The sequence below is a fragment of the Eptesicus fuscus genome, chromosome 1, assembly GCF_027574615.1.
Source record: "Eptesicus fuscus isolate TK198812 chromosome 1, DD_ASM_mEF_20220401, whole genome shotgun sequence".
NCBI classification, from domain to species: Eukaryota; Metazoa; Chordata; class Mammalia; order Chiroptera; family Vespertilionidae; genus Eptesicus; species Eptesicus fuscus.
In genome coordinates, this window is record NC_072473.1 from 124,090,201 (window position 1) to 124,103,882 (window position 13,682).

Below are 13,682 nucleotides of genomic sequence, written 5' to 3' on the forward strand. Positions count from 1 at the left end.
AGGCAGACTTCCCCATCCCCACCTTTCCCTTGTGGCCAGCTGGGCCCGGCCCTTCAGGAGGCCCAAGCACCCCGCATCCCCTCTGGTACCCAACACCGCCCCAGCCCCTGGATGGGAGTCAGAGAGAAGGAGAAAGGAGGGGGAGAAGGAGAAAGGAGGACAAGGATGGCTGGAGGGCAGCCAGGGAAGCGGCTCTTCTAGCACCCGGAAGGGCAGGCTAGGAGTGGCGATCTGGGCAGGGGTAGGCCCAGGTGAACCTCGGAACCGGGGCGGTTGGGCCTCGGATGAGGTGCTGACGGAGCCTCAGGTAGCAGCCATCCTGCTTCCCGCTGGAGCCGCGTCTCCTCCTCGGGAGGAGGGCGGGAGGAGGTGGGCGGAGTGACGGGGAGGGCGGGAGGGAGGGACGGAGGAGGGGGAGGGGGAGCAGCCCAGTCGTGGGGGGTGGGGCGACAGTGACATCACCCCGGAGTCGGTTCTTAAGCAGCAGCCGGTCAGGGCGAGGAGAGGGACAGTCGGAGCGCGGTGGCGAGTCACTGAACCCACCGCGGCCCGGAGAGCGGCTGGAGCCGCCGCCGCCGGGAAGGAGGGGCGAGTGCGCCCGCGCCGCCGCTGCCGCCGGAGCCGGAGCCGCCAGAGCAGGAGCCGCGGGCGAGCCAGACAGTCGTGCGGGCCCGGGCCGGGGCGGGGGGCGCGGGCCGCAAGCCCATGCTCCGGCCGCAGCTTGCAGACAGTGGGCGCCCGATGCCGCCCGTGCCCCGCTAGGCTGAGCCTCGGGCCGGGCGAGCCGCCGCCGCCGCCGCCCGGATCGCGCGCGGGCAGAAGCCTCGGGAGTCGCCACCGCCGCCCGAATCGCGGGCAGGAGCCTCGGGAGCCGCCGCCGCCGCCCGGCCGGCCCCGCCGCCGCCCGCGCGCCCCCGGGCCCCCGACACACATGAGATTCTTCAGGCTCACTTTCAAGTGCTTCGTGGACTGCTTCTGACCGCGCCGCCCGTACCCCCCGCACCCCACCCGCCGCCCGCCCGCCCGCCGCCCCGACTCCGGCCCGGCCGCCCCCGGCCGGCCCGCGCCTTCGGGGCCCCCAAGCCGCCGGTGCCCCCCGCCACCCGTCCCCCGGCCCGGCCGCGCCACCCGCTGGGACCATGGCGAAGAAGAACGCCGAGAACGGCATCTACAGCGTGTCCGGAGACGACAAGAAGGGTCCGCTGATCGCGCCCGTGCCCGACGGGGCCCCGGCCAAGGGCGATGGCCCCGCCGGCCTGGGGGCGCCTGGCGGCCGCCTCGCCGTACCTCCACGCGAGACCTGGACCCGCCAGATGGACTTCATCATGTCGTGCGTGGGCTTCGCCGTGGGCCTGGGCAACGTGTGGCGCTTCCCCTACCTGTGCTACAAGAACGGCGGAGGTGAGCGCCCCCGCTCCTTCGCGCCATCAACCCTCCCCCGCCCGCCACCCGCCCCTTCGGGGCGCACGGGCGAAGTCCAGAGGGTGGGGAGGGCCCCTGGGGCAGTCGGGGGCCAGGGGCCGCCCCTCGCCGGCCGTTGCCATTCGGTGGCCCAGCCTGGCAGCGTCCACCCCCTGGCCAGTCATGTGCCTGGCAGCGTGTGGGGGGAGGGGGCCGGCGCGCCTCTGGCCCAAGCCGTGGGGCTGCCCTCGTCCTCCTTGCGTTCAGGGATTGGCCACTGAGGTGGGAAGGCGAGGCCTGCCCCAGGGGGGGGGGCTCCCAGAGGTGAGGAGCCCTGGCTGCCTCCACTGGTCAGGCACACAAGTGGCACATTGTGTGGGCCCCCCACGTGTGCACACACGAACACACACATACACAATGGGCCACTCTGTCCCTCCCCCTTCCATCTTTTCCCCTCCCCTCCCTTCCCCTCCCTTCCCTTCCCCTCTCTTCTCTGCCCCTCTCTTCCCCACCCTCCCCTCCCCACCCTCCCCTCTAGACTGGGCTTGGAACACTGGGTGCCTGAGCCAGGCATGGGAAGCCTGCGGCCTGGGCTGCCTGGCGCCGCCGCTGGACACACTGCATGCACACCCCATGCCTGCTCGCCCGCCCCAGCCCAGCTTAGCAACAGCGATGGGCACGCATGTCCTGCGACTGCAAAGCAGCACTGGGCTTGGTGGGAAGCCACGGTGACTGGGTGATGGGTGGGAAACTGAGGCCTAGAAGAATGAAGGCCTTTGCCCAAGGTCACACACAAGAAGGATGCTGGAACCAAGAGTCAGGCAAGCTGCAGTGAAGCCCAGCTTCGGAGTAGTGGAGAGAGCTGGGCCAGGGCCAAGGGTAGGGGGCCTGTGCAGGAGGGAGTGCCCAGGGGCTACTGGGGCCCAGCTCCCCGCACCCCCACCTCTGGCCTGTAGTCTCCGGCCCTGCCCTGCATGCTGCCTCCAGAGCCAGGTGGCCTCCCCCACGATGTCTCCCTCTGTCCTTGCTCACTGACATTTTCAGACACCCCCCCTCTACACACACACACACACACACACACACAACACACACACACACAGGCAGAGGACTGCCACCCGCCCATTGTCTTCCCTGGACCTTCCCACTTGTAAGCCAGTGTGTGGGTACAGGGAAGGCAGGGCTCCCTGCCCTCACCCAAGCCAGGCAGGCTCCCAGGCTTGAGTGCCAGCCATGGCGCACATACACACAGGCACGAACATGCCCTCGCCGCCTTTCCTTCCTGTATCGCCTGGCAAACAAGGAACTGTGACACGAGGGATGGCTTGTGTGTGCAAGCACATGTGTCCTCCATAACCATTAGGTTGCCCTTGGTGACCATGGAGGCAGAAGCCTTGTAGGCTTAGGGCACCCCCTCAGTCCAGGGAGCTGAGCCACAGCCCCCCTCAACACTCCAACCCCCCCACCCCCCACCCAGGACTGTTCACCTGGGGCCTCTGAGTCAGTGGCCACCCGCTGCACTGATTCACCCAGTGGGAAGTTATGATGGGGCTGCGGTGGAGCTCGGAGCTGGGGTTTCCCCTGCGCTCCCAGGGCAGCTGGAAGCTGGATTGGCCGAAAGCCTCCACAGCCTGGTCATGGAGTTTGGGTCAAGCCCCTGGCCTGTGTGTCCTCCCTCAGGTGTGTTCCTTATTCCCTACATCCTGATCGCCCTGGTTGGAGGAATCCCCATTTTCTTCTTGGAGATCTCGCTGGGCCAGTTCATGAAGGCCGGCAGCATCAACGTCTGGAACATCTGCCCCCTGTTCAAAGGTGAGCAGCCCTGGGCCAGCTCCTCTCTGCCCTCTCCCTCGGCTACTCTGTCCCTGTCCCACTGCTGGCACCCACTGGAGAAATCGCATCCTGTCTGAGCACCAGGCCTGGGGCCCATTGATGACCCCCCCCCCCCCAAGATAGGAGGGAAAGCTGGACACCATGCAGACCACCATGTGACCTTGGGCAGGCTAAGGGCTAGAGGGGGGGATTGGGCCTGTCCACCAGGGAGAGAATGCGCAGGCCCCGCAGGGCTGGGATCACACTCGGCTAAGCTCGCTTGCCTCCCTGGGGCCGAGTGGAGGGCGGCTGGTGCAAGAAACCACCATGGGAGAAGCGGCCTGGGGCCAGCTCTCCGAGGCCAGTGGGCCAGGCTCAGGGCTTGGATGGGAGCCATTGAAAGTTCAGGGTCTGAATGGAAGAACTAATAATGGCAAAGGTCACCTGAGAGCCCCTTCTGTGCGTGGGTGGCAGTGTCCCCATCATCTCTCTAGGCCCTAGCAGGTACGTTTCACTATTACTGTCTTTGAGGAGGCTGTGGGACACAGAGAGGTGAAGTGACGAGCTGTGACTGCCTGCTGAGAGGGTGTGCGAGATAGTCACCCTCCAAATCCAGGTCTAGCAGCTTTCCCCCTTGAGGAGGAAAACCCCAGGTCACCAGAAAGCCCCCCCTCCAAGTTGCTGAGTACTGTAGGCCACGGCAGGCGGGGGGGGGGGGGGAGGGAAGCAGGTGGAGACAGTGAGGCCTAAGAGAAGAGGCAGGTGTGTGAGGCTAGGAAATCAACAGGACTTAATGCGCAGATGGGGCAGGAGCAGAGGTCTGGGGAGAATGCAGGTGAGGCAAGGAGCAGGGGCTTTGGGGCCAGGGACAGACTGGGGAGTTAGTTAGCCCAGCATTGGGACTCTTACGCAAGGGATAGTCCACGGGGCTCTGTCTGGAGCATGACAGAGGACATAATGGGATGGAAGGTGGGGCGGGCGTGGAGGGTGGATGCAGGGAGCAGGATGTCAGGATGTTATGGGGTGGTGGGAAGCCTGCACAGAAACTGCCCTCCTCCTAGGCCTGGGCTACGCCTCTATGGTGATCGTCTTCTATTGCAACACCTACTACATCATGGTGCTGGCCTGGGGCTTCTACTACCTGGTGAAGTCCTTCACCACCACGCTGCCCTGGGCCACGTGCGGCCATACCTGGAACACTCCCGACTGTGTGGAGATCTTCCACCATGAAGACTGTGCCAATGCCAGCCTGGCCAACCTCACATGTGACCAGCTTGCTGACCGCCGGTCCCCTGTCATCGAGTTCTGGGAGTAAGTCAGGCGCCTCTGGACCGGGCCCAGCCTGCGCCTCTCTCTGGGCCCCACACGCCGAATCTGCGTGGGTTGGGTGGGGCCGAGCCCTGGGGGGATCCCCAGCAGGACTCACTCCTGGACCCTGCCTGCCCTTGGGGGACCCCCAGGCCAGTCCCTGCGGGAGCCCGGCTGGATGGCCTTGGTTTTTCAGCACCATTTCTCACTTGGGGCGCTGTCGCTCCGCGGGGCCTGGCCAGGGGAGGGGGAAGCGCCGCTGTGTGTGCTAGGGTCGCCACTGGCCCCACCACCTCTGTCCGGGGCTCCCGGGCTCCAGGCACACACACTGCCTTGTCTCCCCGTGACAGGCTTGGGCCCGGGCCCCACCCAGGTGCTCAGGAGGGACCCGCCGGACACGAGGGCCGCAGGAGCGGGAGCACCAGCCCCGGGACAGCTCCCAGCGGCTCCGCCCTCTGCTCACACCGCCCTCGTGGGCTCTGCCTCCCCAGGAACAAAGTCCTGCGGCTCTCCAGGGGACTGGAGGTGCCAGGCGCCCTCAACTGGGAGGTGACCCTGTGTCTGATGGCCTGCTGGGTGCTGGTCTACTTCTGTGTCTGGAAGGGGGTCAAGTCAACAGGAAAGGTACAGCTGGAGGCGGGCAGGGCTGGGGGTGATGGCAGGGCTGGCGGGCAGCACTGCCTAGGGTGGGGGGGTCTCTGCCAGGTACCACTGTTGCAACAGGAGGTGACTGGGGCAGGGCCTAGGCCTGAGGAGGGGGCAGGTACTTCCGTCCAGGCCACGTGATCCCCACCCCACCCTCCAAATCCAGGTCCAGCAGCCTTCCCCCTTGAGGGGGGGAAGCCCAGACAGCAGCTGTCCTTCCCCTGTGTTGGGCATCCCCGCCCCTCTCTCCTTCCTCGTTCCTCTCTATTCCTCACTCATCACCTGAGTCTCTTTGGACAGTCTGGGTGGACCTGCTGTATGGCTCTCTTGCCTGCCTGTCTGGCCCAGGGTCGGTCTAGACACATGCCTTCCCCAGAAGCTCGCTGTCAGTTCGGGAGACGAATGTGTGAACAGGCGCATAATAAGACAGTGTGCCGAGGGCTGTGGGACATGGCCAGGTCCCTGGAGGGCTGGCTCGCTCCCCAGCAGGGTCTGAAGAGCAGCCGCGTCCCAAGCTGGCGGTCCCACTTGGATGGAAGGCAGAGGCCTTTGCCGTCTGTCTCCCTCTTGCCCGTCTCTGGCTGGCCCGCTTCTAATCCCAGCGACCGAGGACCCTGCCTCTCTGCAGAGGATGACCTGGACCTGCCTCCAGGCTGCTGTCCCACTCTCTGCCCTCCCTCTGCGGCCGACCTGCGCTTGCCATGGGGCTGCTAATGCCCAGCCAAGCACCTGGCTTCCTTTGGAAGGAGCCATGGCTCTGGGGAGCTTGTGGGGGGGCTGCTGGCTGGCCTCATTCCTCACCTCTGAACACACTGTCCAGGGGTGGGGGACCGTGGCCTGCCCGGCTCAGGCTGCTCAGGCCAGGGGCCTCTGAGGGGGAGGTGGGTGCTGCTGGGCCCCTCTGAGCAGCATGGCCCCCCAGATCGTGTACTTCACCGCTACGTTCCCCTACGTGGTCCTTGTGGTGCTGCTGGTACGTGGAGTGCTGCTGCCTGGCGCCTTGGATGGCATCATCTACTATCTCAAGCCTGACTGGTCGAAGCTGGGGTCCCCTCAGGTGAGGTGGAGGTAGTGGGAGGGAGACCAGGGGGCCAGCCCAACAGGGCCCCTTACACCTACTCTGCCTTGGCCCGTGTCTAGGTATGGATAGATGCCGGGACCCAGATTTTCTTCTCTTACGCCATTGGCCTAGGGGCCCTCACGGCCCTCGGCAGCTACAATCGCTTCAACAACAACTGCTACAAGTAAGGACCTCTGCCCCGCCCCCCTGCCCCGCCTGCCCATGGGCAGCAAGCAGGCAGCCTAACCAGCTCCTGTGGTCCCCTGTGTCCCCAGGGACGCCATCATCCTTGCACTCATCAACAGCGGGACCAGCTTCTTCGCTGGCTTCGTGGTCTTCTCCATCCTGGGTTTCATGGCTGCGGAGCAGGGCGTGCACATCTCCAAGGTGGCAGAGTCAGGTAAAGACCCTAGGCCCCAGCCTGGCCTCTGGAACAGAGGCTGCTGTCCTAACATACCTACCGTGTGCATGAACGCACGTACAAATCTACATTCTGAGAAAATGTAAAAAAATGTTTAAACATCGTCACATTGCTCTGGGCAGGCCTGGATGAGCAACTGCAAGGCACAGCTGTTCCAGTCAGCTTAATGGGCCTGGCCACCTGGAGCCTTGAGCTCCAGGCCATCCATCCCTGGGGGCCTCTGGGTATGGTCTCATATTTGCCAGTGTTGCAGAGGGAAAGGGAGGCCTTTCCCAGGTCAAAGGTAACCAGAAGCCCAAACCAGATACCCCCCTCCTATGGGCGGTCTGCCGAGGGCCCGCTGGAGCCTTCTAGCCCCTGGGTGGCACACCCACAGAGGGCTCAAGCCGTTCAGCAGTGCCTTGACACGAGGGGAAAGGCCCTTGGCCCTAGTGGGCCCTGGTGTCTGCAGTCTTGATACCACGGAGCAGGGGAGGGGGGACAGGAAGTGGGCATAACCCGCAGGTATCTACATCCTGCCTCTTTCCCTCTTAGGGCCTGGCCTGGCCTTCATCGCTTACCCCCGGGCCGTCACGCTGATGCCCGTGGCCCCACTCTGGGCTGCCCTGTTCTTCTTCATGCTGCTGCTGCTGGGCCTTGACAGCCAGGTTTGCAGGGGGGACAGGACAGAGGGAGTAGGAGGGGGAGGGGCTGGCAGGTGGGCAAGGGCCGTGGCCTGAGCACCTGGCCACAGTTTGTAGGTGTGGAAGGCTTCATCACGGGCCTGCTGGACCTCCTCCCGCCCTCCTACTACTTCCGTTTCCAAAGGGAGATCTCCGTGGCCCTCTGCTGTGCTCTCTGCTTTGTCATCGACCTCTCCATGGTGACTGATGTGAGTGGGGCAGGGTAAGGGTTTCCTCTGTCCCCTGGCTGCCATCTGCCACCTGCCCTGACCTGGCTCTGTCCCCAGGGTGGGATGTACGTCTTCCAGCTGTTTGACTACTACTCGGCCAGTGGCACGACCCTGCTCTGGCAGGCCTTCTGGGAGTGCGTGGTGGTCGCCTGGGTATACGGTAGGTCTGGGCCGAGGGGCAAGAGGGGCTGTGGCATGGAGCAGGCGTGGTGGGTCTACAGCTCTAGCTATCCCACCTCACCCCACCTCAGGAGCTGACCGTTTCATGGACGACGTGGCCTGCATGATTGGGTACCGGCCTTGCCCCTGGATGAAATGGTGCTGGTCCTTCTTCACCCCGCTGGTCTGCATGGTAAGGGCCAGGAAGGCTGGACTGGATGGGGCAGGGCACCTCAGGCCACTGGCTAATTGCAGATTCTCTCCACAGGGCATCTTTATCTTCAACGCTGTGTACTCCGAGCCACTGGTCTACAACAACACCTACGTGTACCCGTGGTGGGGCGAGGCCATGGGCTGGGGCCTCGCGCTCTCCTCCATGCTGTGTGTGCCCCTCCACGTGCTGGGCCGCCTCCTCACGGCCAAGGGGACCATGTCTGAGGTCAGTTCCTCAACACCGCCCCTCCCTTCTGTTTGGGTCAAATCCTTACCTCCAGATTATCTGTGCCCCCGCCCCACACTCCCAGGATGGGTCACTGTACCAGAAGCCTCTGGGCCAGCTGGATGAAAGGGACACTGGCTATCAGGGTCGAGGCAGGGGGAGGAGGCCTGTCCCTAGCTTCCATTCTCAGCCACACAACCCTGTCTCCCTGGTGCAGGGAGTAGTGCCTGGTCAGTGTCCCGGGAGGAGCAGCCCTGGGCCCTGAGTTGGTGGCAGGTGGTGGTAGTGGAAAGAGGCCAAGGACAAGCAGGTGTCCCTCCCCAGGGGCTCACCATGTCCCTTTCTCCTGCAGCGCTGGCAGCACCTGACGCAGCCCGTCTGGGGCCTCCACCACTTGGAGTACAGAGCTCAGGACTTGGAGGTCAGGGGCCTGACCACCCTGACCCCAGTGGCCGAGAGCAGCAAGGTGGTGGTGGTAGAGAGCGTCATGTGACAGGGCCGGCTCCCAGTGCCAGCTCTCCCTCTTGTAGCCATAGCAGCCCCTGCTTTAGCGCCTCCAACCCCTCCAGGGGGCTTGCCTTTCCCTGACACTTTTGGGGTCTGCCTGGGGGGGGAGGGGAGGAAGCACTGTGAGTGCTTGTAACTAAAATAACTTTTTCCATTTTTAATAAAATGCCAAAAATACCACAACCCACCAAAAATAGATGCCTCCCCCCACCAACCAAGCTGGTGCCCACGCTGCTTCCCAGGCCCTGCTGCCTGCCCTCCCCCTAGTGCCTGCTGCCTGTCCAATACACCCGTGGGTGGCTCCTCACCCCAGAGGCAGCAGTGGCAGCTTAGGGAACAGAACAGGAAAGGGGAGGGAGGAGAGAGAGGGGCAGCGGAACCACAGTGAGTATTTCAACTGGGCTAGACCCCTCTCCCCATCCCTAATCTAGAAGCTTAGAGAGCCAGCCAGCAATGGAACCTTCTGGTTCCTGCGCCAATTGCCACCAATATCAATTGTGTGAGCTTGTGTATGAGTGCATGTGTGCGTGAGTATGTAGGGCACATATAGATCTCTATCTCTTAGCAAAGGGGAAAACCAGGTGTACACTGTGCCTGTGGGCAAATGAGGCTTGTATTTTGCACATTTTATAAAAACTTGAGGAGAGAGATTTCTGCTTGTATATTTCTAAAGAGAAAACAGCCCCGAGGTCCCTCTCCTTGCCACTCCCTGTCCTTTCAGCCCCTCCTTAATTCCTCTGCCCCAGCCAAGGAGTGTGAATTTATAGATCTAATTTTCATAGGCAAAACAAGAGCTTCAAGCTGTGCGAGTCTGTCGTGTGGGTATGCATGTGCGGTCCCCCGGCCCCAGGCTGAGGTGGAAAAGTGCACAGCAGGGGCCTCGAGGGGATGTCCCCACGATACCCCTCTGGATACCCCTCTGCCCACAAGTCGTGGGGGTGAGGAGGCGTGGTGTTCTGTCCCAGGAACGGGGCTGCTCACCTGGCATGCTCAACCTTCCCCACACCCTGCCCCCTGGGCTGGGCTGGGCAGACTGCAGGGATCTGAGGTGGGCACCAGCCAGGGAAGAGATCCAGGCTTGGCTCCCGCCTGCGAGCTTAAAGCTGATGCACTTTTCACGTCTCAAGTCTTCCACGTAGCAGCTTTACTTAACCCACGTCTGTGTCATATCTAATCCCGGGACAGCCGAGTGGACCCTAGAAAGACTTCCCCCACACCCTGACATCAGCCAGAGGGGAGGGACTAGGCGAGGGCGGGGGGCCAGCGGGGACATTCTTACTGTGCTAAAAGCCACTGCAAACATAGCAATAAAAACATGTCATTTTCCAAAGCTGGCTCCTGTTCTGCTTGTCTGGACAATGGGGTGGGACTGGAGGTACAGGGGAGGCCTCCCCACCTCGAGCTGTTTCCTTGGGCAAGTATTTGTTCTGGGGGGTCTCGATACCCGACTATTCCAGGAACTGGGACTAGAGCAGGGAAGGAAACTGGCAGAAAGCCTTTCCCCCAAGGAGCTGACACACTTGGGGAGAAAGGATAATAGTATGCGACAGAGGCACACACCAAGCAGGGCAAGTGGGTGTGAGGTCACCGACAGTGGGTGGGAAGTCACGGGTGTACATTTTCCAAAGGTTGCCCAAATGCCACACTGAACACATGACTCTCCAAGATGCAGGCGGCAAGGGGCAGGCGAGGTGGAGGGGTGAGGTTGCAGCAGAGGCCGGGAGAGGTGGAGATCACTGGACCAGGACACCAGCAGTGGAGGGAAGAAGTGTGGATCAGAGACCAGTTTGCAAGGCAGGAAACAGGGCTTGTGGACCACCAGGATGCAGGGTTGAGAGGAGTCAAGAAGGCCTCAAGAAATTGAGCATGATCACTGTGAAGGTTGGCATTGCCAGGCCCTGTGCCAGGGAGACGAGGAGGTTTGAAGGGGATGGGACACTCAGAGGTGGCAGAGGAGAGGCTGGTCAGTGGGTGGGATGGACCCCAAGAGTACAGAGCTGACCCTGGAACATGTCTGAGGAACACCCCCGCCCCCACTGGGGTCAGGAAAGAGAGTGCTCGGCTGTCAGATGCTGCTAATGGTCAAGGGAGCAAGGACATGCCCCACCGGCATGGCTCAGTGGTTGAGCATTGCCTATGAATCAGTCGGTCAGGGGTTGATCCCCAGTGTGGGGTATACAGGAGGCAGCTGATCAATGGTTCTCTCTCATCACTGATGCTTCTCTCTCTCCCCCTTCCTCTTTGAAATCAATAAAAACTTTTTTTTTTTTTAAAGGGAGTGAGGGCCTAAGAAAGCTGGCTGGGTTTGATGACAAGCTCATGGAGATCTGGACAGAAGTTTGGGTTGGGGGTATGCAAAAGCCTGATTGGAGTGGGATTAAGAAAGAAGGGCTGAAAAAAAAAAAGAAAAAGAAAGAAGGGCTGGAGCCCTAGCCAGTTTGGCTCAGTGGATAGAGCGTCGGCCCACAGACAGAAGGATCCTGGGTTCCATTCCGGTCAAGGGCACGTACCTGGGTTACCAGCTCGATTCCCAGCCCTGGTCATGTGTCTCACTCATGTTGATGTTTCAGTCTCCCCCCCTCTCCCTTCCACTCTCTTTAAAAAATCAGTGGAAAAATATCCCTGGGTGAGGATTAACAAAAAAAGAAAGGAGGGCTGGAAACATCCCAAGTGTCCATTGACAGGAATAGATGAACAAAATGTGGTCTGTTCATACAGTGGAATATTATTCAGCCTATAAAAGGAAAATCTGACACACAACAACATGGATGAACCTGGGGACAGTATGCTGAATGGAAGGAGTCAGACACAAAAAAGGCAAACACTGTATGATTCCATTCTAGGCGGCCGCTAGAGGAGTTAGATTCAGAGAGACGGAAGAGTGGGCTGCTTGGTGCCAGCTGCTGGAGGAGGAGGATGGGGGTGAGTGCTTAATGGAGCAGTTTCAGTTTTGCAAGATGAAAAGTTCTGGGAATGGATGGCAATGACACACAACGATGTCCTTGATGCCACTGAAGTGTAATCTTAATGATTAAAATTGAAGTTTTAGGTTACATATATTTTAACACAACTTAAAAGAAGGGTGGGAAAGAACTGGAGACAATGGCCCCATTCAGGTCCTTGTGGGCAGGACCTCAAGCATGAGAGGCTTCAGCCTTACAGCCTTAGGTGAGAGCCGGGCGCTCTAGCCAGTGCCACCGGAGGGAGGGCAGGATAGGCAAGGGCACTGGGGGTGGGGGTGGGGGGGTGGCGCACGATGTCAGGACCAGCAGAGTCATCAGTTGAGGCAAGCCTGGGGTGAAAGTCAAGGTTTAGGAGCCTGGTGCTCACTCTGGATGCCAGCCTGGCCCCTCAGAGAAAAGTGACAGTTTGTTCCTCTCTGGGCTCTTTATATAGCAAGGCATTGTCCCCTTAGTAAGGAGGGGCTTTAGCCCCAACTGTACAGCCAGGGAGGACTCTGGCCTGCGACGCTGCCATCAGCCATGCTCTGAAGGTCACCAAGATCCTAGACAGGGGCAGGTCCTCAGGGCTTGGGAAGGCCTTTCTACAACCTGTGCTGGCACATGGGGAGGCGCCTCCCCAACAGGCCAGCTCCTGTAAAATGCCTGACAACCTGCTCTTCAGACCCAACCCCTGCCCCACCCTTCTCTTAAAGTTTCTCACACTACAACCCCTCAGCTCTCACCATGCCTGCAACTTCCAGAACCCTGTGTGCTGACAGCTCCCAAATCTCCAGCCTGGCTCATGGGGTGATGAGGCTCCTCACCCCAGGCCCTGCCCCCTGGCAATTCCTCCCCACCACCTGGACAGAGCCTGGTATCATCGCCCTCAGACCCACTCCACTCCCGCTCCACCCCAGGCTCACACCAACTCCTTACCTTCTCCACCCCCTAACAGGGGCCATGCCTTGGCTCAGATCTTTGTCACCTCTTGCCAAATGGCCTCTAAGCCACCTGCCACACCACCACCAAAGACTCAGAAAACATCGACATCACAAAAAAGAGAAACTGACAGAGGGTGGGCTTTTTGGTTGGGGCCAGGAGAGCTGTGGGCAGGCACCATTTACTCAGGAAGCTGCCCCCTGAGGTAGGAACTTGCGACACAGGGACAGGCAATCTAAGTGAAAGACAGGGAGGAAGTGGATCAGCCAGGGGCCAGCCAGGCAGGGATGCTGGGAACAATTCTTCTCAGAGAGGAAGGCTGCTGGAGGAAAAGAACTCAGGAGCAGCCAGAGGGGCTGGATACCGCAGCTGGAGACTAGGTGGGTGCCTCACTTTCCACCTCTAAGAGTCTGTCAGCCCCAGCTAGGCAGTCTCCTCTGCTCTGCCCAGCCCAGGGCCTGATGCCAAGGGGGCTCAGAGGCCACCTGGGGCTGACCAGGAAAGAACCCAAAGCCACACTGGTTGGACTCTGGCCTCTAGAAGTTTGAAGGGTGAGTTCAGAAGACCATGGTCGTCAGGGAACACTTCCTGGAAAAGCGGGACAAGCCTTTAGCCTTGGCATAGCAACCAGAGGGTGTCACCTGTGGGCCCCTCCCCAGCAGGCACCACCCAGGGAGAAGTGGGAAGAGACAGACATTGGAAAAGGGAGCTATCGGGCCTGGTCGGGGCAGGAGGAAGGAAGCACAAGGCTGGTCAGCAGCATCACCATCTTCAGGGAACCCCCCAATTCCAAAAGAATACACCCACCCCATCTGCTCTCCAGGTCCCCTGCCCAGTCCTCAGGCTGGCAGCCCTAGCCACTCCCACCCTCAGGCTGACCCTAAGTACTAGGCCCTGCTCCACGGAGGCTACCTGCAGAAGCCAGCCTAGAGGGGTGCTGGGGGGCAGCAGGCTGGAGGAGCAGGCTCTCCAGACTGGCATACCTGCCATGTTCTCCGAGCTGCACCCAACCAATTCAGAGCCCCGCCCCTCCTCCTAGCTCTGCCCTGGGCCAGTCATAGGTCACTGCCAAGGGCGAGACTCCTCTCCCAGCCGGCATTACTCAGAGGTCATCCTGCAAACCTTCGGAGGGCGGGGAGGACAGGGAGTGACAAGTGGCA

General features: G+C 61.2%; 1 protein-coding gene across 1 annotated transcript; it reads left to right on the forward strand.

Annotated features, from left to right (window-relative positions):
* Positions 1-484: 484 nt before the first annotated feature.
* SLC6A8 (solute carrier family 6 member 8) lies at positions 485-9,971 on the forward strand. The gene is made up of 13 exons (XM_008159237.3): positions 485-1,401; positions 3,079-3,210; positions 4,272-4,521; positions 5,010-5,142; positions 6,086-6,220; positions 6,304-6,407; positions 6,499-6,623; positions 7,179-7,291; positions 7,378-7,515; positions 7,594-7,696; positions 7,788-7,888; positions 7,964-8,134; positions 8,487-9,971. The coding sequence occupies exons 1-13, from the start codon at positions 1,140-1,142 to the stop codon at positions 8,625-8,627; spliced, it is 1,908 nt and encodes a 635-aa protein (XP_008157459.1). The 5' UTR covers positions 485-1,139; the 3' UTR covers positions 8,628-9,971.
* Positions 9,972-13,682: the final 3,711 nt, after the last annotated feature.

Coding starts and splice junctions, on each gene's coding strand:
- SLC6A8 (XM_008159237.3), top strand. CDS start 1,140: ATGGCGAAGAAGAACGCCGAGAACGGCATCTACAGCGTGTCCGGAGAC. Junction 6,408..6,498: donor TTCAACAACAACTGCTACAA/GTAAGGACCTCT, acceptor CTGTGTCCCCAG/GGACGCCATCATCCTTGCAC. Junction 7,292..7,377: donor TGCTGGGCCTTGACAGCCAG/GTTTGCAGGGGG, acceptor ACCTGGCCACAG/TTTGTAGGTGTGGAAGGCTT.